This window comes from Peromyscus leucopus, chromosome 14, assembly GCF_004664715.2.
Source record: "Peromyscus leucopus breed LL Stock chromosome 14, UCI_PerLeu_2.1, whole genome shotgun sequence".
NCBI classification, from domain to species: domain Eukaryota; kingdom Metazoa; phylum Chordata; class Mammalia; order Rodentia; family Cricetidae; genus Peromyscus; species Peromyscus leucopus.
The window spans coordinates 20,994,574-21,022,473 of record NC_051075.1 but is presented as its reverse complement, the minus strand read 5'-3'; the positions used below and the strand labels follow the sequence as shown (position 1 = coordinate 21,022,473).

Genomic DNA, 27,900 nt, shown 5'->3' with positions numbered 1-27,900 from the left:
ACAGGAGGAAAGTTCAAAGAAAGAGGTCAAATGCCTTACTTTGGAACAAAATCATAAACTTCATGCATGTATACTCTATTTCTTTATCTGATGAGAGATTGAGGGTCGGGAAGAACCTACCTGCCCTTAGGATCAAATGGGAATGAAGTTGTGGTCATTTCTTATGTAAAATACTGTTAAATACACTGCGGTGATATCTACCTTTGCTCAGGACACCTGTGTAGTGTTACTAGTGAGTTCTACTGCTTCCTTTGAGAATAACCAGCTCAGGACTAGTCACTTGCCATCGTGGGTCAAAATCCATGTTGACATCTTCAGACATCTCTTTGAATATGTATAATGGTGTTTGGCCTACTGAGGGAATCCTACCCAGCTTTATGTTCTTACTGGAAATTTATACAGTTAGAGAAAGAAATGTGACTGTAAGCATGTGCATGAGTATATGCATTCTGATGGACTCCATGACTGTGAATATACAAATATTCTCTAACTACATCCATTGATGCAGCTTGGGCAGCAGCAAACAAACCTAGTGCTGCAAGATATAATTATCCAGCCGGGCTGTGGTGGCGCACACCTTTAATCCCAGTACTCGGGAGGCAGAGCCAGGCAGATCTCTGTGAGTTCAAGGCCAGCCTGGGCTACAGAGTGAGATCCAGGACAGGCACCAAAACTACACAGAGAAACCTATCTTCAAAAACAAAAAAAAAAAAAAAAAAGCCATTAAAAGGAACCAGGGCTTCTCAAGAAATTGTTGCATTCCCCTGGTGAGCCTGGGTTATCTTAGTTATGTCAGAAAGTAAAGGTGTGCCAGAACATGGAGACATGTCTTAAAGGGCCCCGAATCTGGGTGATTGGTAGAGTGTGTGCTTAAGGCTTTATAATGTGTTTTATCTTTTAAAATGTTTAGCCATAGAATGTTGGGAAACAACCCATAACACAAAGACACAGAAGCAAGAATGAATGAAGCTCCTACGGAGAAACTTAGGAGCATTTGATCATAAAGAGATGAAGGAGTTGGAGAGATAGCTCCATGCTGCTCTTGCAGAAGACCCTGGCTCAGTTCCCACATCAGGCAGCTCACAACCACCTTGGATGCCAGTTCTCATAGCTCCAATACATTCAATTCCGGCTTCTGTGGGTACCTCCATGCACACGGTGCACATAAAGACAAGCACACATACATACATATAAACAAACAAGACTGGAAGGAGTGGAGATCAGCCCTGAGTAAATGTATATCGCTGACACGGGCATGGCCATGTCAAGGACCCAAGGCTCAGACCCACAGCAGTGGCAAAGCCACTTTTGGTTCAAATGTTTACTAATGATTGACCAATGTGTGAAAAACTAGCAACTGCGGCTGACTATGCTGCCCACAGAGGCCTCCTATAAAGACTAGCTAACCCCCCCCCCTGTGCTGTATATAATACATGTGCTGAGGTTTCCAATGGGTTGTTGATTAGTTAGTGCTATTCCTTCAGAATGTTCGTAACCCATCTTACCCCAACTTTTCTGCACCTGGGTCATTTCTTCATCCCCCTCACTACCCCAGTCAGGTTTCTAGAACCAGGCTGTACAAGATGCAACACAAAACAAGAAAGAAAGACACTCACTGCTCTTGCAGAGAACCCCAGTTCAGTTCCCAGCACCCACATCAGGGAGCTCACCACTGCCTGTAACTCCAGATCCAGGGGATCTGATGCCCTCTTCTGGCCTCTATAGGTACTGCATGTATGTGGTGCACATTCACACATGTAGATCCACACATACATAAATAAAAATAAATATAAAAGTAAATGTAAGTAAATAAATAATGGAAGCACACTATAATCAGCTTAATGAAGTTGTAACTCTGGATCCAGTGTTATAAGTTATGAATTTCTAAACAGGGTTGTTTACAGGTACCTTGAAACAAGATAGCTTCAAAGAGTCTTCCTCAGAAAATAAGTATTAGTTACAAAGATTGAAAAAGTAACTTTACAGTGCCATTTAATGGGAAGTAATGAAAAACCAACACAGACACATAAACACAATCACTTGTGAGCGTCTTAAACTTAATCATGAATAAATATCAGACAAACTCAAAATGGAGGCCTTTCTATAAAAACAATGGGCTAATAAATCTTCAAGTGTCAAGGTTGTAAAAGTCAAAGTAAGGCTAAGGAAGTATTCCAGATTGAAGGCAGCTAAAGATATGAATTGCAAGTATCTAGCACACTTATTTTGGAAATGAAGAGCTTTACTATAAAGAACACTATTGAGACAACCAGCAAAACAAGTGTATCACATGGAGTTTGGCTAAGATAGCTATAATGACTATGTAGAAGGTGCTCAGGGACAGTGTGGCAAAACGTTAGCAACTTAAATCTCAAAACAGTTCAGGCGAATAATGTTTTTGTACTACGTTTGCAACCTTTTTGCAAGCTTGTTTCAAAAAAAAAAAAAACAAAAAACAAAAAAATACACTCTAACTCCTGATTGTAGTGGGAAAACACATTTCACTCAGGGCCACTCATTCCGTGGGCAATCTTCATATAACCCTTTAGGGCCCTTCCCCGTGTAAGATTCCATCATATCCTACAGCTCCGGCCCTGCCTGAATTTTTCCACGCTCCTGTATAGTGTCTTTGCCTTCTAAGCCCCAAAGCCACAACCATAGATTCTGGCTGGTGGCAAAAAAAAAAAAAAAAAAAAAAAAAAAACAGACAAAAATAGCTGTGGCCGGAATCTCCGGTCTGCAAGAGCGCTCGCTGTCCTAGACGTTGACTTCGGCTCAGGCGCCCCCATCGCTCTCTCGGCAGTGGAGTAGTCACGCCTGCCACAGTGTGCGCTCTCTGGCTCGGCGGGCGGCTGGCGGGCCTGGGCGCGGGAGGGGCCGGGCGCTCCCAATGGCCGCTCCCGCCGCACTGTCAGCCCCGCCCGCCCGCCCGCCCGCTCGCTCGGCCCCGCAGTCGCCTGCGGCGAGCCGGGTGCCGCTGTGCCGTCGCGGAGCCGGTAAACGTGGCACAGCCGGGACAAGGTGTGAGCTCAGGGCATCTCTGCAGGCAAGCCCGGGGATGCGGAGAGGCGGCGGGGTGCGGCGCGCTAAGGGACCGGGCCGGGGCGGCTGGAGCCCGGGTGGCGCGGGACCCCGGTGGGCGCGGTGCGGAGGCTGAGGACCCGGGCCGGGGTGGGGAGCGAGCCGAGGTCCGCGGGGTCCGGGCAGCAGCCACAGCCCGGACGCCGGGGCTGACGGCGGCGCGGCGGCTCTCCCCTGGGCACAACAGGTAGGCGGGGACCGCCGCTGCGGAGCCGGGGCGCGGGAGGGGAAAGTCGGGGACCGGGTCGCCTGCCCCGCGGCCGGGGGACCCGCCCTGCCGTGCCGGGTCGGGCCCCAGCTGCAGGGAGTGGATGCTGCCTTAGGTTGCCAGAAGTTTCCAAGGTCTTCCCGGGGAAAGAAGCAAGGAAGGAAGGAAGGAAAGCTTTCGCTGGGGGCGTTCGCGTAGTCCGAGGAAACGTTTGTGTGTGTGTGTGTGTGTGTTTTTTTATTTATTTGCTTATTTTACTTCCCGACACACCAGCAAGACATCGTTTCAAGACACCGAAAATCTTCAGGAACTTCGTAAAGCTCCTAGTGGTACTTATTAACCATAACGTGTACCTCGGGCAAGTTAAGGTAATTTGAACGATCAGGTCAGATAAATCAGATGGCTTGCGGTCCTTCAGGTTGTGTGTGTGTTTTATATGCATGCTAGCCGCCCTTAAGGAACTTAGAGCCTAGAGATGTCGAGAAGTTTAAGGAAGTAAAAAAGAAAAAAGACCCTATACAGTTAGGAACTTTAAGGACCGAGTCATCAGCTTCGCTGGCCTTTAAATGGATGTGGCCAGAATTGTCTGGTTTTGTTTCCCAAACGTCTTAGGAACTATGCCTGAGTGTCTAAGGAACAGGTTTGATTTTACTATTTATGTATTTATTTAATTATTTATTTGAGACAGGGTCTCAAACCTGCCTCTGACTCCAGAGTATTGGAATTAAAGGAGTTTGTTTACCTATTTGTTTGTTTGTTTGTTTGAGACTGGGTCTCAAACCTGCCTCTGGCTCCAGAGTTTTCGAATTAAAGGATTTTGTTTGTTTGTTTGTTTGTTTGAGACTGGGTCTCAAACCTGCCTCTGGCTCCAGAGTATTGGAATTAAAGGAAAGATAAAAGAGAGAATGAAATTTTAGATAAGCATCCAAACTGATATTTACCTTCTTTTAGAACTGTTGACTTTTTTTCTTTAGCAGGTAAAGCCAAGAGTAGTATCACACACCTGTAGTTGTAGTGTTTAGGATGTTGAGGCAGAAACATGAAGAATTCCCAGCCAACCTGGGCTGTGTAGAGGGATCCACACAGTAGTGAAACTCAGTTTCAAAAAGTGAAATCAAGGAGGCAATTTAATGTAATACCAAGAGGCAGAGAACCTGGAGGTTCAATTTGTTGTGCCTTGGAATGCAGTTACTTGACATAGAGAGCTGACTTTAACCTTTGGTCCTGTTTATGGATCCTAGATTACGGCACCTTTCCTTGTTCTTTAGTTATTTTAGTGTTTGACTTTAGTAACAGAAAAGTCAGAATTCCAAAATAACTCTTGCAGGGGTATTGTTCTTATACATATGTATGTGCAGGCGCTTGCACCCATGAATATATGTTGAGGTCAGAGAGCCTTGCTCCCACTTTCTCCTTTTTTGAAACAGGGTCACTCCCTAAACGGGGAGATAAAGTGGTGGCCTGCAAGCTTCGCAGTCTTCCTCTCTCTGCCTGCCGCATCCTCTTTTTATGTGGTTTGAACTCAGGCCCTCATTCTGGCTCAGCCAGCCTTCTTACCTGCTGAACCATCTCCCCAGAATCCCAAAGTACCTCTAAAATTTTTTAATTATTATCTAAAATTAACCTCATCAATTTAAACTAATGAATATACTCTCTGTGGGAAGATTGTCTTTGCCCTGTGCATTTTAATCTTCCTCCCACCCTTCCAGCTTAATGTTTAAAAGGGCAGTTGCTAACAACCTTTATTAGCCTTTCTTATGAATAAAATAAAGGATTAACTTCTGGACATTTTAAATTCAACTGTCTAGATTGTTGATAACCTGTTTAATGACATTTAGTCTTGTGTGATGCATTAGTATTCCCACAGTACCATTGAAGAATTTGGGTGGCTTTTCACTGAGACCATAAACAAGCAAAAGAAAGCCAAAAATCCCTTCTGAATCCTTTGAATTCTAGGTCCAGTGTAGTGCTTTTAGGGTGTGGCTTTCCTGCTACAATTACCTAGTTCATAGTTAAATCATTTCAGCAGCTTTGGTCTCTCGGGAGTGAAGAAAAGGGGGGATACTTTTTATGTTTCATCAACAGATTTTTAGCTTTAATCAGATCTGGTCTGTGTTTTGTTTGTTTGTTTGTTTTGGTTTTTAAGGTAGCCACCGTCTCCATCTCGCGCTCCTCCAGCCCTGGGAATCTGGTTCAGGGCCATGAGCCTCATCCCTCCTTTTTAGTATAACAGTCGTGACGTCCATCCTGAGTTCGTTTGGCTCCTGACTTTTCCTTCCAACATGGCTAATGACAGCATTGGATTACTAGATCAGTTAGAATATTATTGAAGTGTAGGTGTAGACCTGAAATCAAAGGTGTTTCTGTAACAAGAATCAAATGGGATTGTTTCCTGGCCATTGGGCTAAGATCAAGCGTAGAGCAGAATGGGATATTAGAACTCTGAGTAAGTGCTCAGCAGATTGCAATTGGGTATGTCTCCAGAATTAAGAGGTTTTTTTTTGTTGTTGTTGTTTTTTTGTTTTTGTTTTTTTTAAGCACCTGTATAGGTACAGAATCTCTCAGTCTTAATTCCAAAGTCCAGAAGGTTGTGAAATGTATTTTGTTAATCTCATTTGTTAGCATGGCTTGAACTGACTAAGGTGCTATTTGTAGTCAATATGTATCTCACTGTATGTGGGTATTCTTTATTTTTTTATGCTGTAGAAATAACACTCAATTTGATGATAGAGGGCTTCCCACATCAATGTGGAGATTTGATGCAATAGACTGTATATTTACTCTGTAAGTCATGGGTGGGCCATGACAGAAGCTGCCAGAAGGCAGAGAAACAAGGAGTTATTCCAAGGAGCTGTCATTGCAGAATGAGGCGTCTCACTGGACGTCTGGCAGGGAGTGAGAAGCTCTGTCGGCCAAGAAAGCCCTCAGGAAGGTGCGGCTCCAGGAGGCCAGACATGTGTGAAGTTGTGTGCTGGGTATTGTGGGCAGCTTGTGTTACAGATTGCACTGTGGAGCCGTGGTGTGGAACCACGGAACTGTGGGACCATGAAGATGAGCTAGAATGCTGGACCATAGTGTGGTAAAGGGTGAATCTGTCAGTGTTAACTAGAATAAGAGCTCTACACGGGGGAAGGGGAAGAGGAATCTAATAGTGAAACATGGAATGCTGGACCATAGTGTGGTAAAGGGTGAATCTGTCCGTGTTAACTAGAATAAGAACTCCCAAACGAGGGAAGGGGAGGAGGAATCTAATAGTGAAACGCGGAAGTTCTAGATGGCGGATTGTGCAAGCAGCGAGTACAAGGATAGAGTTTTTTAAAATGAGTAAGATTTCCTGTCCGAGCTTGCAGATTCTGCTGTGCTCAGGGACAGTGGCATCTCGTGTACCTTACAGTGCCCTATTTCTCTGCTTTTAAAGATACCCTTGTTAATAGTGTTCCATCACTGTTAGCTGCCTGCTCTGGATTATTCCTCCTCTCAGGGGGCTTGCCCTTTCACATCTAATGCAGCGCACTATTCTACTCTAGCTAAAATTGACATAACTGGATTATTAATCATGTCAAAATGGAATGAATAGGCTTTGAGGGATGTATGTCAAATTTGTGAGTTCTCAAACAATGAATTGTTGTTTAGACCTCTGTTTTTTTACTTCCTGGTACTGGATATTGAACTAGGTACCAAGTGTTGAGACTGCTGGACCTTGTGACTTTTAGAGGCGTATGGGGAGATACAGACAAGTAATGCTTCTTTTACCTGAAAACGTGCCTTTGGGTTCTTGGGTGCCAAGAGTGAAATCTCCCGTCGCAGAAAGAGATGGGAGGGTTTGATATGTGAAATGGAGAATTTTTTTTTTTTTTTTTTTTTGTTTTTTAAGGAATAAATACCAAATATGAAAGCTACACTGATAATACTTTAGGTACTTACTGATCTTCCTTTCTGGAAGCGAATGTCTTTGAAAAAACCTAGCACTTTAATGAAAAGCTCCAGAGTCCTGGAGACACAGCAGAGTGAGGAGGAGAGAAAGGGCCGCGGGTTGTGAAGGTTATAAGACTTGTCAGCAGCTGTAGTCATTGTCTTTAACAGCAGCCATTGGCTACAGTATGAGTAGTTCAAGGAACGCAGACATGGAAACTGGACGTGGATGCTACTCTGTTTCACATAAATAGTATTTTAGCTTTGAGCAGGTTGTCTCCCTCTCTTCTGCCTTTCGGGTTCTTTCTTTACTTCCTTCCTTCCCTCCTTTGCTAGTATGTAAGTGCTTTACCACCGAGGCACACCCCCAGCCTATAGACAGATTTCTTAATCCATTATCTTCGTCTATAATAATACTACTACTTAGAGTAGGGTCCGGTGCCATGGGTCTGTAGTACTGGTTGCTTTGGTGAGCTCAAGAGAGAATGAGCTGGTTAGTTTTTGTCAACTGGACTCACCTGACTGGGACCCTCAACTGAAGAATTGTCCTGATTACTAATTGATGTAGGTGGCCTCATGGACCGTGGACAGCGTTGTCCCTAGGCACATGGGCCTAGGTTGTATAAGAAGGGTAGCTGAGCAAGCCAGTAAGCAGCGTTCCTCCATGGTCTGCTTCAGGTCTCACTTCCGGGTTCCTTACTTGAGCTCTTGCCCTGGCTCCCCTGCCCTTGATGATGGCCGCAGTGGAAGGATGGAGCAAATAAACCCTTTTTAATCCACGTTGGTTTTGGTCAGTGGTTTGTTTGTTTGTTTGTTTGTCTTTTTCTTTCTTTCTTTCTTTTTTTTTTTTTTGTTTCTGTTTTTGTTATGTTTTGTTTGAAGACAGGGTTTCTCTTTGTAGTTTTTGTGCCTGTCCTGGATCTCTCTCTATAGACCAGGCTGGTCTCACAGAGATCCTCCTGCCTCTGCCTCCCGAGTGCTAGGATTAAAAGCATGCACCGCCACCGCCCGGCATTGGTCAGTGTTGTATCACAGCAACAGAAAGTGACCAAGGACAGAAGTTGGTACCAGAGGGTGGGATGTCGCTGGGAGGGACCTGACCTTGTGCCTTATGCCTTGGACTGTTGTGTGGAGGGTTTTGGAAGTTTGGGTTGGAGAAGCCATTGTGTGCTCGGACTTTAATGAGCTGTTATGAGAACTTAGCAGATGAGAACGCTGGGGGGCGTGCAGACAGTGGAGGCCTGGCTTCTGAAGTTTCAGAGTGAAGTTGGAGAGTGTCTGAGACTGTGAAGGCCATTTGTGTGGTATGTTTGAATTAAGAATCTGGGGACATAACACCTTTGATTTACAGAGGCAATAGATGCTGGTTAGCTAGGGCTGAAAAAACAGCCGTGATCGACGAGAGACCAGTATTACTGAGGTGAGAATTCCTGGGCAGTATTTCCTTAGGGTCAGCACATAGACTGTGGTTCAGAGGGTTCAAGGCTGCATCTCAAAGTGGCAGCTGAACTTAGTGATGTGTAAGTGTCTCCTGTGCCGTGCTGGTTTTGGAGGCATGATAGCGCATGAGTGGGGGTTATGGAGAGAGGTTGAGGCTTGGCACCAAGTAGCAGGTCCCTGAAGAGAGGCTGGGAGGCCCCTGGTGAAGGAAGGCGCAGTCTCTGCTGCAGACCCAGCATATTAGCAATACCAGCACTATGGGGCGACCACTACGAACATCCCCAGGTATGGAGGGAGCTGGCCCGAGCCTGTGAGACAGGTTGCATGTGTTGCAGGTGTCAGAGCTGGAGAAATAGAGCTTCCCAAGCCCAGAAGATTGTGAGTCCCAGATGCTGGACATGGAGCTGGAGAATTTGCCAGGTGCTGTTTTCTTCAGTGTTGACTTCAGTGTAGCTAAGCTTGTTTTTTTCCCTCTTAGAATAAGAAGTATCTGACTTATTTTTAATTATATAGGACCCCTCAGTTGAGAATCGTTGGCCTTTTTGTCTTGTTTTTGAAATAGGTTCTCCCTATGTATCCCTGGCTGTCCTAGAATTCATTATGTAGACCAGACTGACCTCAAACTCAGAGATCTTCCTGACTCTGCTTCTCAAGTGCTTGATTTAAAGGTGTGTACCATGATGCCCAGCTTTTTTTGAGACAGGGTGTAGTAATGTCTCCTTGGCTGTCCTGGGACTTCGTATTATTTACTTTTCTGTTGCTGTGATAAAAGTCACAGCTTAAGACAGCTTATAGAAGACAGAATTTATGTGGACTTACCGTTCCAGAGCAGTAAGAGTCTATCATGGCAGGGAAATGTGGCAGTAGCAGGCATGGTGGTGGGATGGGCAGCTGAGAGTTCACATGTTAATGCTAACATGAAGCAGCAAGATCAAACTTGAAGTGTGTGGTGGTTTGAAAGAAAATGGCCCGCAAAGGGAGTGGCACTATGAGGCCTTGTTGGAGGAGGTGTGTCATTGTGGATGCTCCAGCTTCGCTCTGTGTGACACTCAGTCTACTTCCTGTTGCCTGCATATCAACATGTAACAGCTGTTAGGGTCCAAAGATCAACCCACAAAAGACCACCACTCATGTATGCAGAAACAAGAGCAGTTATTTCTTGAGAGAAGAATTCCTGCATGCAGGGGTCAGCCGCACCACAAATGGTGAGGACCCCCAGAGAAACTCGCAGGCTCCTTTTATGGACAGCCAGGAGGAGATTAGGCCATCCTAAACATGATTGGCCATGCGAGCAGCAGCCACACTAGTGTGTTTCTGATTGGCTGGGGCTGTAAGTGTGCAATATTTCCCTCACCTTCCTTATCAGAAACAGAAACAGAGACCTAAACAGGAATTGAAACTCAGGCCTGGTAGAGGCTGGGGCCAGGAGAAGCCCACCATGGTGCTACCGAGTCCTCTCGCAGCTGCCTCTCCAGCACCGTGACTGTCTGCACTCTGCCATGTCAGCCATGATGATAATGGACTGAACTTCTAACTAAGTGAGCCACCCTAATTAAATGTTCAGCACCATGCCTTTCTGCACGCTGCCATGTCCGCCATGATGATAATGGACGAACTTAAAAGTGACACCTAATAAATGTCAGCACCATGCCTTTCTGCACGCTGCCATGTCCCGCCATGATGATAATGGACGGAACTTCTGACTATGTGAGCCACCCTAATTAAATGTTTTCCTTTATAAGAGTTGCCGGGGTCACAGTGTCTCTTCACGGCAACAGAAATCCCAACTAAGACAAAGGAGCACCAACTTCTAATCTCAAAACACGTCCCAGTGATGTGCTTCTTCCAGCAAAGCTCCACCACCTGAACCTCCTCTGACATGCCACCAGCCAGGACTAAGTGTTTAAATGCCTGAGCTTGCGGGGGAGCGCTTCTCATTCAGACCACCATAGATGGGACTGGAGAGATGGCTCAGCTGTTAAGAGTCCTTAGCAGTTCAGTGGCTCATACAAAGGACCTGGGTTCAGTTCCCAGCACTCACATGGTGCTCACAGCCATATGTAACTCCAGGTCTTGAGTTCCAAGAATCTGATGCCCTCTGTGGGCACCAGATATACAGGTGATGCATACACACACACACACACACACACACACACACACACACACACACACAGCAAAACACTCATGTGCATAAAATAAGTAAATCTTAAAAAAAAAAAGGAAGAGGAGGAGGAAGAGGAGAAACCATCTTAATGTAGACCAGTCTGGTCTGGACTCCCAGAGCTGTCTGCCTCTGTCTCCCAAGTGCTAGGATTAGCACCCAGTGGAGATGTTGGGTTTTTAAAAGAGAACTTGGACTTTCAAAGCATTGAAAATTGTAAAGACTGAGGGACTTTAAAGGTGGACTGTGGCAGCGGTCCTTTGTGGTCTCCGCTTCGGTTCTTGCCCCCAGGTTCCTTATTTGAGCACCTACCTTGTCTTGATGATGGACTGTGATGGGGGATGAAGCCAAGTAAACCTTTTTTAACCTCTCAGGTTGGTTTTGTCCAGTGGTTTATGTAGCAACGGAAAACAAATTGGATAGGGGGGTCGCAAATCCAAGGCCTGCTAGTCTACAGGGTTCCAGACTAGCCTTCACATCCCGGAGACTGCTTCAGAATCAAAAGTAAGAGGACACCTAGTTCAGTGGCTGTTTGCCTAGCATGTGCAGGGTCCTAGGTTCCAGTCCCAGTTTTCATTGGTGGTGATGGTGGTGGTTATACAAGTGTGTTTATTTAGGTCCCGTTCCCCCCCACACACACACACAGGGTTTCCCTGACTGTCGGGAACTCACTCTGTAGACCAGGCCGGCCTCAAACTCACAGAGATCTGCCTGCCTGGAGAGTGCTGGGCTTAAGCAGTGCACTGCTATGCTCGGCAGGCATACAGTTTTGGTTTCTCATTACTCTGTCTTGGTGTTGGTTTCCGCTGCTCAGTCTTTCCTCACCCCAGACACTTCCTTGTACACTTGAGCTCTTCTGTGTGTAGTCTGGCCAGAGAGACCAGGAGCCGCTGTCCTCCAGTTGGAATTTCCAGTGGCCACCTCTCGGCCTTCGATCTAACTTGCCATTTTCTTACCCAGGCAGTAACATGGAATATACTCTGGAAAACTGGGGCGGGGGGGGGGGGGGGCGATCCCGTGCCCACCTTTGCCCTTCCTCACTCTAACATCTTCCCAGTCCTTGGTTCGTGCGACTCCCGTTTCTTTCCTGACCCACCCTGGTTCTCTGCTCTGTGGCCTGTGTCCCCACGGTTCTTTGGGGCATTGTACCTGTGCTGTCTCCTTACCTTGTATTGAGAAAGGGTGAGAAAAACATTCTTCCAGTTCCTACCAAGCCTGAGGAAAATCGTGAAATCTCTGTACAGCGAATGAATTGGTGCTACATATGTATGTTTTTTAAATTTATATTAAAATAAGGTCTTTGGCTTTGGAGTTTGGCAAGAAAACATAGACCTACTTCGTTACATGGGTGTATATTCAGAATTCCAAGAATCAAAATTTAAATTTGTGATAACAAGCGACTTTCAGTTTGGAAACAGTATGAACATGCACTTACTTGCAATAGAAATGACAGGATTTGGGGAGATGGAGTAGCAGTTAAGAGTGGACCCTGCTTTTGCCCACAACTCAGATTTGTTGTTCCCAGCGCCCACTTCAGGGAGCTCATAATCATCTTTAACTCCAGCTCTAGGGGACCTGATGTGAGCACCTACACTCCAGGTATATACCCTTCACACACATATGCGTAATTGAAAATAATAAATTTTTAAAAATGTGTAGACAAAATGGTTGAAGTTGTAGTCAGTTGGTAAAGCGCTTGCCTAGCATGCTTGAGACACTGGGTTCAGACCTTAACACCTAGTAAGCGGATGTAATAGTACAGATCTGTAGTAGGTGTGGTTCTAACTGGTGAGGGGTGTGACAGAGCAGGTCTGCAGTAGGTGTGGTGGTCTAACTGGTGAGGGGTGTGATAGTGCAGGTCTGTGGTAGGTGTGGTGGTTCGAACACTGTTGACGCTGAGATTTGTGTAAAATAACTGTCCTAGTAACACCGCCGTCCTTTGATTACAAAACACAAACAACTGCAGCTGTGTGTTGACAGCCTCTGTATGTGTCTGAGCGTGTACAGTCTACTTACGATTTTCAGACAAGGGCCCTGTACCACAGTTGGCCTCCGATGCTGTGTAGTCAAGTATGACCTTGAACTCCTCGCCCGCCTGTCTCCGTCTCCCAAGTGCTGGAATTCCTGGGGTGTCCTTCCACATCCAGTTCCACATCTTTTTTTTTTTTTTTTTTTTGGTTTTTCGAGACAGGGTTTCTCTGTGTAGCTTTGCGCCTTTCCTGGAGCTCACTTGGTAGCCCAGGCTGGCCTCGAACTCACGGAGATCCGCCTGCCTCTGCCTCCCGAGTGCTGGGATTAAAGGCGTGCGCCACCAACGCCCGGCTCCAGTTCCACATCTTTACAGGAGTTGCCTTAGCAGTATCCTCAGATCTTCCACCTCTGTAAGCACTTTTAGAAACCGCTCAGAAGTTGACTGAAGCCTTAGGAGGTGAGGCAGGAGGATGAGGAGTTCCAGGCAACCCTGTCTCCAAACAAACACAAATAAGAAATTGTCTGAAGTGTCTGGGAGATGCCCCTTGGCAAGTTTGCACAGAATGCATATGACAGTCTCCTGCCTCGTGGCGTTTTAGAGTCTTTTATTGGCATTTTCGTGTTTTTCCTAACTGGGGCAGTTACCCAGTACCTCAGGATACTCACAGTCAGGAAGACAGCATCTCATTTTTGTCTTGGTGGTGAAGCACTAGCTAATGCCTTGTGTGCCGTGGGAGGTCCTGTTCCGTGACCTGTTGTTTTCAAAGCCCTGATCACAAATGGGGACCTGAGGTTAGAACACTCGGCTGTGCTGTAGGTGATTACTGTTGATTTGGGGGGTTGCTTCAGTTTGAAACGATTAGGTTGGTAAAAATGGTTTGTATAGAGTTGGTGTTTGTTCAGCCTTATTTAACAAAAGCAGAGAAACTGAAGACGGGGGCTGAGCTGAAGCTGCTGTGGTGCCTTTTGAGTAGTGAGAATCTAGAAACGTGTTGGAAATTTAATCCAGTGTCGCGCAGGACTTGGGCACTTGGTCCCGCTGCACTCGGTTCCATTTTCTGATTATTCTCCGTTCTCCGGGGACACACTGACAGACCAATCCAGTACATCATCTTGTGTCTCATCTTCTCCTTGTTGTCATTATTTTCTTTCCTTCAGAATAGTTTTAAGAAACCAAAACAACTAAAAAGACTGTGTGTGTATTCAGGAAAGCTACCTCATTTTCCACCTTAGTTTTCTCATTTGTAAGAGGAGGCAATAAAAATAGCCACTCCAAGGGCTGGAAAGCTGCCTTGGTGTGTGAGAGCGTGTACTGTTCTTGCAGAGGAGCTGAGTTCAGGTCTCAGCACCCGGGAAACTTAAAATAGAAAAAACAGGGGTGAGGGAGATGGATGGCGGTTAAGAGTGCATACTACTCTTGCAGAGGACCCTCACTTGGTTGCCAGCACCCACTTCAGACAGCTACAGTCACCCATTACCCCAGCTCCAGGGGATCCAACGTCGCTGGCCTCCACAGCATTCATGTGTACACATAGACTTAAAAATAATAATAATACATTTTTTAAAAGAAGCTACCCTATCAACCTTTTTAAGGTTTATTTAAGAAAGTAAATGTTAGACCATAGTAAGTGATCAGATATCAGCAGCCATTAAAATTGCTGCTGGCACTAGAGTTGGAGCAGTGGCTTTATGAAGTCATTTTTTTCAAGCTACTACTGACTAAGCTTTGAGAAATAGATCCCAGCTAGGTGTGGTGCTGCATGGCTATGGTCCGAACTACTCAAGAAGCTAAAGTAGGAGGATTGCAAGTTTAAGGTTAGCTTAGGTAGCATACAGCAAGACTCCATCTTACAAAAGGAAGTGCATATCTAAACATTGCTATATGTGTTCACTTTCAGTGGATAAATCAGTTCCTCTCTCAACAGAAATGTGAGTGGAAGAGGAAATTAGCCAAGTGCAGTTCTTCAGTGTAGGGAGGGTGTGGCTGTATTAGGGTTTGCAGGAGGCAAGCCTGAATCTGCAGCCATCTTCCTAAAGCCAGGCTTCAGTCGGAGCCTCTGTCTGCAAAGTGCGGTTGCTTCTCGCTTCAGAGTGCGGGTCTCAGGTGCGGCCTGGCCTGCCGGAGGGGAAAGGTAAGATCGCCTGAGGAACTGGCTACTGCCGCCCTTGAGGAGAGTGCCTTGGGAGGGCTGCATGGGAAGCATTAGTGGGAACTTTGTGCCCTGCTCTTGGGCTCCAGCTTTTTTGCTGAATTATTTATTATCACATTGTATTAGCTATTTTGCTTCTTGATAGATCATTTTACACCACAATATTGCTGCTGTCTAAGGAAGAAAAATGTCTTCTCAGCAGCACCGTCGGCCTCCTGAAAGGGTAATTTGATTCTTAAGATGGTCATTTGCCCCGGTGATCACAGAACATTTATTTATTTATTTTTCCCTCTAGAGTCATAGATACTGAAGACGAAAGTACTGTATGCTTACTAGGTTTCTTCTAAAAAAGTGTTCCTCTAGCATTTCTGAATTCTGTCCTTAATTGTGAATATTTCAGCCAGTTCATTTTTCTAATTCTTTTTCCTTGTGTGTGTGGTGTGCATGTATATAACTTGTTTAGGACTGGAGGACATGCGTGTAGTGGCTGTACAGACAAATGCCTGAGCGTGCCATGAAGGCTGACAGTTGGCCTCAGGGTTCTTCCAAGTCGCTTTCTGCCTTACTCACTGTGCATGGTCTGTCAGTTGAACCCAGAGCTCCTCATATGGTTAGTCTGGCTAGCCAGCTTGCTCCAGAGATCTCATTTCTCCCTCCCAAATGCTGGGATGATAGGCAGGTCGCCAAGCTCACCTAGCATTTGCCAGGATGGTTCTAGGCTCCTGACTCTGATCACTACTGTGTGTGGCAGATTCACTAGCTACTGAGCCATTTACCAGCCCCATTTTGGTAATTTAAGAAAGGGAAAAGCTTTATAAATAAGCTATAATTCATCTTATTTCTGCAAAACTCTTAGAAGCATTCTTTGTGTTATTCTTTTGGTTGGTTGGTTGGTTGGTTGGTTGGTTGGTTGGTTGGTTGGTTGGTTTGGAAACAGGGTTTCACATAGCCCAGGGTGGCCTCAATGTCGATGTGTGTCTAAGGATAGATAATCTTTAACTACTGCCTCTACCTCCCAAGTAGCGGGTTACTAGCCAGGTGATGCCTGGATGTTTGTATTGTTCTTTGCCCCTTAAAGGTGACACTTCTGGAAAGAAACTAAGCTGGGTTTTGAGTGACTCTAGGTGCCCTGTCGTGGACAGTCCTAGGCATGTTGGCAGAACTGATCGGGAAGATGGCTGCAGCACAGAGTGAGAAGCTAGTTAGAGCTGGACAGAGGTGGGTTTTGGTCAGGGATATGTCCTGAAATCTAGACGTGGGTTCATAGCAGCTGACATAAGTAAGATACAGTGTGGAGTCTTCCACGGGCCTTTCAGATGTCTAGTAATTATGATGATATGGTAGTGTAAACATGTTATACTAGGAAGCACCCAGAAAGAAATCAAATGCAATAAGAACCTTCACATCTACATCTACATCTACATCTCACACCTGATTTTCTAATAGACCTTACTGGCTTTTCTATTGAAATAGTTGGTTTTGCTTAGGGAAACGTAGAGCATGCATTCCTGATATTTTAACTACCTGTAGCAGTCAGTCATTTCTCTTTGCTGCATAGAGAACTCGTGTGGATGAGTGCTCCTTCGCATGTGCCCGCTGCTCTTGCTGACAGCTGCGTCTCCTGGAAGCTGCTGTGGTTTTGTCTCCTAAAAGGGGTCTTGCTGTGTTCCTAGGCCGGCATCTAGGCTCGAGTGCACTTTCAGTTGCTTCAGTAGCCGGACTAGAGGTTTGCACCATCACACTGGAGTAGTAGTCTTTTTTTGTTTGTTTTATTTTTGTTTTGTTTTGTTTTGCTTTTCAGCACAGGGTTCCTATGTTTAGCCTTGGTCATTCTGGAACTCACCCCATAGCCCAGGCTGGCCTTGAACTCTCAGAGATCCACCTGCCTCTGCCCCCGAGTGCTGGGATTACAGGTGTGCACCATCATACCCAGCTAAAGTAGTAGTATTTTTAATAAAATTAATTGTATTTGGTGTGTGTGTGTGTGTGTGTGTAAAACCCAGAGGACAGCTTGCAGGAGTCCGTTTTCTCTTTCTACTCTGTGGGGCCTGAGACTTGAACTTACACTGCCGGGCTTGGTGGCTCGCGCCTCTACTTGCCGAGCCGTCTCTCTGGCCCTCAAATACTATTATTTATTTATAGACAGCTTTTAAAAATTACTTGAATAATTTTTCTGCATTTTATTGTCATCTTTTTAAAAGTACAAAAAATATAGACTAGTAAAATGACCCCTCTCACGTCCACCATTTATCTGTTAACATTTCGCCATATTTTATGGTTGAGTTGATCATTTAAAAATATGTTACAGCAGCATACTTAAGCACAAACTTTCTTAAAAATACAATATGAGCACCGTCCCATGCTCACATCACCTGTTGGAGTTAGTGTGAATGTCTGTGTCCTGTGCAATCTAGAGAGGCGTGGTGCACAGAGATGCTATACCCCTTATTAAGGCTTCACCGGGCCTGGGTCATACACATGTGATGATGCTTTACAGTTCTGGAGAAATCCCCCACGAGCCATCAGAAAGGTGCTCACAACTGAACTCCAGTAAGGTGACTCTGCTGGTGAAGACCAGTGGTCCTAAAACGCCTCAAGCTGCAAGTGAATCTTGATTGGCAAGAACAGTCGCTCCAGAGACCCAAGCCAGAGTACGGAAGTGGTCAGGTTCTCTACAGGGGTTTAGTAAGCTGCCTAGCTATTTGGTCACTTGTTAAAATACCTATGACACATTTTAATAGAAAGGTATTTAGGGTACAGTGAATACTGAAATCTAACATTGACCTCATTAGTTGACCCTGAAACTTGGAGAACTTAAGTGGATTATCTCATGGTTTTAGTGATTTTTTTTTTTTTTGCTTGTTGACAATCTGCCCTGTTTGGCCCGCCTGTCCTTTTGAATGGGAAGATGAATTTGGGTCAGCTAACTGGAACTTACTATTGGGACCTTTCTGGGATTCACCCTGCAGCAGTTCTAAGGATATATTTAGCCATGCTTTTACTTCTTATAGAATTTTCCAGCGATCCGATCGCCTTTCAAAGTGTGTTGCTCCCGTTGCAGGTTTTGGTCCTTAGGTGTATTGACTGCAATTATAAATGAGAAGACCTGTGACCAGCTAAGAGAATTTGCTGCAAGGAATGGAATTAGCTCACAGCCTGCTGCTCAATGAAGAAGCGTCTAGTCAACTAGGTGAAGTTCAGAAGGCTGAGTTTATTTTCGAATGGCTGAGATACTTGGAGAAGCTTTTGCTTGCAACCAGCAGGGTGGGTAACATCACAGAAGCTGATTTTGTTCCATAATGTGCCAGGAATGTTTGGTTCCATTTGTCTGTTTTCTTACTTTGTCTATAGTCACCTGTTAGTTTGCAAAAGTCTTAAGACTTAGCAATGAAATGTGATAGATTCCTTGCCGCTTCTGAAATGTCATTTTCAATTTTACAAGTTCAAAGAAGCAGAATGAAATTAGCCAATGTTTGTTGTAGTACTTTAAAAATACATGTAACACTTGGACTGGGAATATAGCTCAGTAGTAGTGTTAGCATGCATGAAGCCTTGAGTTCACCCACCAATACTGCAGAGCGTGTGCGCACACACACACGCACATGCACATGCACACGCACAAACGCTTAATCACAACCACAGTGTATTATGTTTCATCTTCATTACCTTTTGCATCTTGTGTTTCTCCAAGTATATAAAGTCCTGATGTCCTATGGGGCTAAAAAAATCCCATTGGAATTTTACTTTCAAAAACTGTAAGAGGTGTCAGGAGACTATGAATTGATTTTTATATTCCCTCTCATAAAGCTCATGAAATAGATGCAAAGAAAGAAAACTGATTTCTCATATTGTGTGCCTACACCTTTGGCCATGTTGCATTCATGGACATGAGGTAGCAATTCTGGACACTCACGCATCCATCTAAAATGAGGACATTTTATATAATCACAGTGTGGTATGTAATATAAAAGTGTTATAAACACACTGCTCATGGGGGAAGTCTGGGTTATACATCACACACACAGACACAGACACAGACACACACACACACACACACACACACACACACACGATACATGTAGGATTTAACAAAAGATAAATGTTCGTTAATTTAAAAACTGATTTTTAAATCACTTAAAAGCCTTTCTAGTTCTGAAACAGTTTGTTGTTATTGGGCTCTATAATATAAACATTTGATAAATTTGCTTATCTTCAAGAAGAACTTAGAAGAAGTTTCTAGGTTTGGGAAAATAAGTGTAATGAAAGATAAACTTCTGGGGCTGGAGAGATGGCTTAGTGGTTAAGAGCACCAGCTGTGCTTCCAGAGGACCCAGGTTCCATTCCCAGCACCCACAAAGCAGCTTACAACTGTCTGTAAGGTCCAGTCTCCTCTTCTGGCTTACAAGGGCACTAGATAACACGTGGAGAATACATGCGGGCAAAACGTCAATATACTTCAGGTTTTAAAAAAAGAAATCTTGGTTTTGTTTGTTTGTTTTGAGACGGTTTCTCTGTGTAGCCTTGGCTGCCCTGGAACTTACTCTGTAGCCCAGGCTGGCCTCGAACTCAGAGATCCACCTGCTTCTGCCTCCTTAGTGCTGGGATTAAAAACATGTGCCATCACACCTGGCTGGAAAAAGTTGTTTGTTTGTTTTTTTTTAAGATAAAATTCTGTCTACCAGTATGGAGAGATGGCTCAGAAGTTGAGAGCACTGGCTGCTCTTCCAGAGGTCCTGAGTTCAATTCCCAGCAACCATATGGTGGCTCACAGCCATCCGTAATGAGATCTGGTGCTCTCTTCTGGTGTGCAGGCATACATGGAGGCAGAATGTTGTATACATAATAAATAAATCTTAAAAAAAAAAATCTGTCTGCCAGTTGAACAAACACTAACTTGTGGATTGAGGCCTGAGTGAGCACCCAAGTGCCATTAGCGTTGCAGTGACTTCTTCAGAGCGCACACAGGTAGACTAGAGTGACACTGTGAGCATTTGTATGCATTCACATGTAAAAAGAAAATGGTGCTGGTCTTAGGAAGCCACTGCAGGGTCAGCTCTTGCTTTGGGTCGTAGACCTCTGCCTTACACTGCTCACGTAAGTGAATGGGGGAGTTGGCTCAGTCAGAAGCTGTAACATCACACATTGTGTGTCTGTCAAGTAGACTTAGAGGAGATAGAGCCCTGTCTCTGGATGGACTGCAGTGTGTTTCAGTTTCCTTTTTGGTGACAGCAAAGCGAAGAACCACTTGTTGGTATAGCACAGTGCCTGAGTCACCAGCCTGCTTGTGATCCGCACTCAGGATAACCTTGGGTTTCCTAGGGAAGGTTTGTACTGTGCAGTCACGGGTGGTTATTTTAACTTGCTGCCGTCTTTTGTGTCTCCCTTTGTAGAACGATGTAAGGGAGAAGCAGAAGACTCTGGTGGGACAGCTCTTGTCCGTGCTGAGCAGCTCCCCGGGGCCTCCCACTCGCAGACTCCTGGCTCACAATCTAGCCATACTTTATAGTATTGGAGACACATTTTCTGTGTATGAGACAATTGATAAATGCAATGATCTTATTCGTAGCAAAGATGACTCTCCAAGTTACCTTCCCACCAAACTGTAAGTTAAACATTAGAACCTAACAATACAAAATACTGTTTCCTTGTGTGATTTTCTAAAGTATGTAGATATACTAATAATAGCCTATTTGACACTCGTTTTGAAATTGAGCATAAATTCATTTTGTTTTGATTTCTCTTTTATTTATTTTTTTCTTTTATTTTATGAGACAGGGTCTCTCTAAGTAGTACTGGCCATCCTGAAACTCCCTATGTAGATTTGCCTGGCCTTGAACTCAGGTCTGCCTGTGTCTGTCTCCTGAGTTCTGGCATAAAGGCGTTTGCCACCATGCCCAGCTTGATTTCTAATCTATAAAAACAAAACAAAACAAAAAAAAACAACATTTATCTTGGCAATGGTAGCACACACCTTTAATCCCAGCACGTGGGAGACAGGCAGAGGCAGGCAGCTCTATGAGTTTGAGGCCAGACTGGTCTACAGACCAAGTTCTAGGACAGCTAGAGCTACACAGAGAAACCTGTCTTGAAAAACCAAACCAAACAAACAAACAAAAAAAAACTCACAATATCTTCCTGTCAAGAAAGTCCTTTTAAGCATATTTTAGGGGAGCTGGAGAGATGGCTCAGCAGTTAAGGTCCTTGTTGCCCTTACAGAAGACTCAGCTTCAGTTCTCAGCATCCACATGTTTGTTGGCTCACAACTACCTGTAGCTCCAGTTCCAGGGAATTCAAGGACCTTTTTCATCTCCACAGGCACCAAGAGTACATATGATACACATACACCCATGCAAGCAAAACACCCATGCACATAAAATAATTTTAAAAAATTAGAGGCTAAGAATCTATAACTCAGTAGTAGAACACATGCCTAACATTCAGAAGGCCCTGGATTAAGTAACAATAAGAGTAAGATGGAATGTCACTCATGGCCTTTTCTTTAATTCCTGATACTGTAATTAATAACAACAATGACAATAGCAAAGACTAATTAAGACATGGTAAGTCGCTGGGTGGCGGTAGCCCTTTAATCCCAGCACTCAGGAGGCAGAGCCAAGTGGATCTCTGTGAGTTCGAGGCTAGCCTGGTCTACAGAGTGAGAGCCAGGACAGGCACCAAAACTATATAGAGAAACCCTGTCTCAAAAAAAAAAAAAAAAGACAGGGTAAGTCTAGCTTTGAGATTGAAAACGTCTTCCTAAGTATTTGGTAGGTGAGTGTTTAAGAATGTGTTTTCAGTTCTTCAGAGTTTGTTTATTCTTTTATTAAGTTCTTAGTAAACTAAGACAAAAAATATAAGTGAATGATACTTCATCACAGTTAAAAGCATTTTAGGGAGGTGGATAGATTCCTCTTTGGAAGGCCTTAGTTAGATTCCTGTCAGCATGGTCAGGCAGCTCACAACTCCTGTAACTCTGGCTCCAGGGCAAATCTGATCCCCCTGTGGCTTTTGTGCATACTGCACTCACATGCAGAAATGCATAATTTTTTAAATTTTAATATCTGAGCATTCTTCCTAAAAGTAGAGCCACCAAGAATGGCAGAAGTTTTAATAGTCACCTTTACATAGTATTCAGATGTTTATACCACCACCCCTTCTTGGTCGTGACTTGGTTTCTGATTTCAATGTTGTTTCAGTGCTGCTGTGGTGTGTTTGGGTGCCTTGTACAAGAAGTTGGGTAGAATACTGGCTAACGCCTTTGCTGATACCGTGGGGAATATTCTTAAAGCTATGAAGAGTGCAGAGGTAAGTGTAGCTGAAGAATTCCATGCTCACATCTTACATGTTTGTGTCTGCTGGAGTTAGTAAAAGGTTTGCATTCTTTAAGCATGCAGAGGTATCTGTGTGCCTTTATCTGTAAATTAAATATGTCTAGATTGTGTGTAATGCCTGGAAAATAGATGAGTTATTCTCATTGGAAAGGAATAAGCAGTGCCTTGCTAGAGGGAAAGGCATGGGGGTGGGGGATGAGGACCTAGAGGGCCTTTTAATGCCAGGCCAACAGTATAGTCTCGGCTTTTTCCTCTTGATACTGCAGTATCTTTTGTTTTTAAGGCTGACTTAATTTAACTTCCAAGATCCTGCAATCTCTCAACAACTATAGTTTTACCAGTTTTTAAATTAAACCAATATGTTAATTTAAAAAAATTTAAGTCCTAATATTTAGGACTAAGTGTTAAATTCCTAATATTTAGGAATAATGCTAAAAGACCACAACAGTTGTTAGAGAAGCAGTCTAGAAAATAGCTCTGAAGTCATTTATAGAAAGATAGGCCAACTTTGCATTTCTGAAGTGTTACATGAGAAAACATAAGGAAATTGAAAAGAAGCCCCATTGAATTTAAGATTTGCACTAGAGTAAAAACCTTCAGGTCTGAGGTCTGCACTACTGAGCTGGTGAGGGGCCTGTCATGCAGAATTCTTCTCAGTGGTGTTTTCCAAAAGATTGTTGATGTTTGGGCAGGCTTTCTGCATCAGTAAATATGGTTTTACCCATGGAAGGGAAAATTCTCAACAATCCCCACCTCCAGACAAAGAACTGCACACAACCTCTGTGGCTTGAGAGAATTAGTGCTAACCAGTGCTGAGCCCATTTGTTATCCAGGACAAGTGGTCAGCCCTGAAGTCATACATATGAGCAAGCGTGAAAAGGACTCAGCAGGGTGTGTCTGTGTGTATGTGTCTGAGTTTTTTATTTTTATTTTATGTGTATGAGTGTTTTGCCTATATGTATGTATGTGTACCACATACGTGCCTGGTGTTTCTTGGAGGCCAGAAGAGGGATTGGATCCCATGGAACTGGAGTTACAGATGATTGTGAACTGCTATGTTGGTGCTGAAAATTGAACCTGGCTCCTCTGTGCTCTTAACCGATGAGCCATCTCTCCAGTCCGTCCCGTCCCGTCCCGTCCCCCCCCCCCCCCCCCCGCCTGCCCTTTTTTTTTTTTTTTTTTTTTTTTTTTTTTTGATGGTGAGATTGGATGCAGAGCCTGGTGCATGCTAGACCAGAGCTTTTACTGAGGTACAGCTATGGGTCAGATTTGAGCCTCACAGAGTGCTGGGATTCTGTTATAGTGAGATGTAATATGTACAGATAGTACTTTTTAAATAGAAAAGTAAATGATTAATGTTTTTGTTTTGTTTGTGTTTTGAGACAGGGTTTCTCTGTGTAACTCTGGCTGTCCTGGAACTTGCTCTGTAGACCAGGCTGGCCTCGAACTCACAGAGATCTGCCTGCCTCTGCCTCCTGAATGCTGGAATTAAAGGCATGTGCCACCACTGCTGGTCAGTGTTTCTTAGTGTCAGAATAAATTGGTCAGTACATAAAGAAACCTGAATTTTCTTCCATCTGAAGTAAGCACAGTGTGTAATGCTGCCCTCTGTGTGGACTTTCCACTGTTCTTTACATTGTTCTTTTCTTTCTGGCAGTCTCAAGGCCGCTATGAGATCATGCTGAGTCTGCAGAGTATGCTGACTGGACTGGGTGCTGCTGCTGCACCTTGCCACAGGGATGTTTACAAAGCTGCTCGGTCCTGCTTAACAGACAGGTCCATGGCTGTCCGCTGTGCAGCTGCCAAGGTAAATCATCTAACTGCCACTTGCCTAACCAGTGCACAAAGAGAGTGAAGTCCCCTCTGAGCGCATTAGGCTCAGCCATGTGATGCTAGAGCGGTAGCCTTGGAAATTAGCTCATGGGGTCAGGTGCTGACATGTGTGGAACCACAGACCAGAGGGTTAGATGAATTTCCCAAGGTTCATAGCTGTACCATATGCATTGCCAGGATAGGAAGGGCAAGTTTCCACACTTCCAGATGCATTCCGTTTGCCGTGTGTCCCCTCTGTACATGTGTGAACTAGATGTGTATGTTAGTGTTATTATTGTTCTAGATTAGTTTCATTTTTAAAAAGTTATCCTTGACACAGTTGACTGGGCAGTACAGTGAAGTCACTTGTTATTGCTGGATTTATTACTATAGTTGTCATATTTAACAGGTTGTCTCTAAAGGTGTTGTTTTAATGTGCTCTGGGAAGTAGAAGGGGGTTGTCCTCTCACCTGCTTGTTTTTACGCATATGAGTTTTAATAGTTCCTGGTTGTTCCTGTATACATATAAAATACTGTGAAATTGTGTTCTTGTTAGACCATTGTATTTCTACAACTCAGATAACACCTGACATTTATATTTTGTGTTTTCATTAACTTGTGTGTACATTTGCATAGTGTCTTCTTGAACTCCAGAATGAGGCCATCTTTATGTGGAGCACAGACCTGGACAGTGTGGCCACACTATGTTTTAAGTCCTTTGAAGGTTCCAATTATGATGTGAGGATTTCAGTTTCAAAGCTACTGGGCACAGTGTTGGCTAAAGCTGTAATTGCTAAGCATCCAGGAGCAGGTAAAGTTATTAATTATTTTCAGAGTGTCTTCTTTAACTCTCCTCTGTTGATAAATACATGTAGCATTACAGCTACCCATCCTTAATATTTGAAAAACAGAATATAAGTCAGTTGCCGTTCATAAACATTGCTATGGGTCCTAAGATGTCATTCTCAAATGATTCAGTAAAAAAAAATTAGAGGATAAAAATCCAAACAATTCTTGAAGTGTAGTGTGCTTTATTCAGTTATTGTCTTTTTAAAAAATGAATTTTGGCTGAGTGTGGTAGAACCACACTTTTAACCCCAGCACTCAGGAAGCAGAGGCAGGCAGATCTCTGATTTCGAGGCCAGCCTGGTCTATGAATCAAGTTACAGGACAGTCAGGACTATGTAGAGAAACCCTATCTCAAAAGAAACAAAACAAAACAAAACAAAACAAAAAAAAGAATATTGATGTAATTGTGTTATTTCAATGAGACATAAAACCAAATTTTGAAAATTATTTTAAGGCTATATTTTATTATATTTGGTTTGTTATTTTTCTAGGGTGGTATAAAGGCATAGCTGAATTGGATAATTTCAAACAGATGTATGGAATTTATTCTGTTTGGACAGTTTTGTTTTGTTAGTTTCATTCCCTCTTTATATTCTCTAAGCAGTAAGTGAGGAAGTGCCATTTTTAAAAACAAAGATTCCATATTCAGTATATGCAAAGCACTGATGGATAACTGAAAACTTTGTCCTTGTATCCTCAAAGATAAAAAGCTCACACAAATGAAAACGTAACTTCTCTTGATCTTGGCTCAGATACCCTCAGACCAGAAGGCATAGCCTGAGCCGTTTTAAGATGTGCAGAATCCTAAAGCCCACCTAAATTCTTACTTCAGTCGTTTCATGTAACGTGTGTGTGTACATTATTTGAAAAGCATTACTGTAGAAGTGATGCATTGCTATCTAGAGGAAGAGTCTCCTGTTCCTCTAGAACATTGCCCCTCAACTAGGGTGAGAGAGTTCGGAAGTGACAGTGTGTTAGGATCCCGGAGGAACAGTAGCAGACCTTTAGTCCAACCTTCTTCTCCACGTGAGACAGACCCACAGCCCTAAAAGTCATGACAGGAAACTTCATAGTCTTGTGATTCACTCAGATGCTCTTATTTGGAGGGGGTCAAGCGGGCTGTACTGGGAAGAACACACACACACACACACACACACACACACACACCAAACCAGAAAAAAAAGAATTGCATTTAAAAGGTAAAAAAAAACTTAGTCACCAAAGAAATTGAGATTATAACCTATGTTTATTCAAACTCTCTTAAAAATGTCATTACATACCTCCACAGATTGTCTTTGCAGTATTACACAGATGGACTGAAAAGCACAATGTAGAATTTCATGATAAAAGTGCACAGTATTTAACCTGTGTCTCCTATAGAAGCAATGAAATAAGACTACACAAAGGAAGAATCCACTGTATTCTCAGTGAAACTTGGTCCTACTCTTATTGGAGACTCATTTTGCATCTTTAAATTCTACCTTGTTGTGTAGCTACAAGGTGATCTACAAGTCATAGTAGTGTTATGTTTTTTATTTTGTTTTATTGAGAGTATCCCAGGCCAGCCTTGAACTTGTGATGCAGTCGAGGATCATCTTGAACACCTGATTCTCTTCCATCACCTCCGAGTGTTGGAATCACAGGCGTGTGCCAGCATGCCAGTTCCATGCAGTGCTGGGGATCAAACCCAGGGCTGTGTGCCCTTGAAGAAAGCACTTTACCTACTGAGTAGCTTCCACAGCCTAGCTCACTTCTTATACGATGTTCTTGAAATCTATCCATGTTTTCTCTTACATTCATTCCATAATTCCTTTTTTTTAAAGAGTCAGTATTATTCTGTTGTGTGCATATGCTATGTCTGATTTACCTGTTGATGGTCATTTAGATTGTTCCCACATGTATCCTAGCTATTGAGAATAGTATTGCAGTAAATACGAGAGTACTAACCTCTCTGTATATCAGTCAGGTTTCTAAAGGAATAGACGTGATAGAATAAACATATATATTAGAATGGCTTACAGGCTGTGGCCCAAGTAGTTCAACAATGGCTGTCTCCTGACAGAAATGCCAAGGCCCTGGTAGCTGTTTGGTCCACAAGACTGGCTGTCTCAGTAGTCCTAATCTGGCATTAGAGTCCCATGGAAGGTCCTAGAGAGCTGCCAGATTTTAGTCCATGCTGGAGTCCTGAAGGTTCTAACAGCAGTGAGGGAAATGGCTCAGCAACAGAATAGATGATCTTGCCAGTAAGAATGAGGACAGACAGACAGAAAGCAACAGTTTCCTTTTTCAGTGTTTTTTTTATATCGGCTTCTACCAAAGATCTGGCCTAGATTTAGGGTGGGTCTTCCACCTCAAAAAATCCCAACAAGAAAAATTCTAACAATGTAGCCGAAGTTTTCCTGTCCTGCCAGCTGCTCCCAAATAAACACATAATTACAAATGCTCGGCCAATAGCTCAGGCTTGTTATTAGCTAACTCTTTCATTTAAATTAACCCATATTTCTTATCTACACTTTGCCACATGGCTTGATACCTTTTCTCAGTACAGCATGCCCATCTTGCTTCATCTGATGACTCTGGACTCCCCCATTCTTCCTCCCAGCATTCTGAGTTTGGCTTTGCCGCCTAACCTTACTCTGTTCAGCTAGTGGCCAATCAGCTTGTTTATTAAACCAATCATAGTGACATATATTCACACAGTGTAAAGAAATATTCCACATCACAAGTGTGCCCAGCTGCTTGGGTTTTAGTTCATTCCAGTTGTAGACCAGTTGACAACCAAGATTAGCCATTATACTTTGGAAACCCGGTTTCAGTTCTCTTAAGTAAATATTCACAAATGGGATGGCTGTATCATTACAGTGCTTCTAGTTTTATTTTTTTCCCTTGGGATTTGTGGTTTGCCCCACCATATTCAGTTTATACACACCAGGGATAAAACCCAGGGCTTTTTTGTATGCTAGCCAAGCACTACATCCCCAGAGT

At 43.8% G+C, this 27,900-nt stretch overlaps 1 protein-coding gene across 2 annotated transcripts in view; it reads left to right on the top strand.

Annotated features, from left to right (window-relative positions):
- Positions 1-2,934: 2,934 nt before the first annotated feature.
- The window catches only part of Heatr5a (HEAT repeat containing 5A), a 109,227-nt gene continuing 84,261 nt past the window's right edge, over positions 2,935-27,900 (top strand). For both annotated transcript variants that reach the window (XM_028869683.2, XM_028869680.2), the window contains exons 1-6: positions 2,935-3,021; positions 17,985-18,187; positions 20,314-20,525; positions 22,120-22,228; positions 23,912-24,061; positions 24,703-24,877. In XM_028869683.2, the coding sequence (XP_028725516.1) occupies positions 18,062-18,187; positions 20,314-20,525; positions 22,120-22,228; positions 23,912-24,061; positions 24,703-24,877 (772 nt within the window). In that variant the 5' untranslated portion in view covers positions 2,935-3,021; positions 17,985-18,061. The remainder of the gene's footprint in view (positions 3,022-17,984; positions 18,188-20,313; positions 20,526-22,119; positions 22,229-23,911; positions 24,062-24,702; positions 24,878-27,900) is intronic.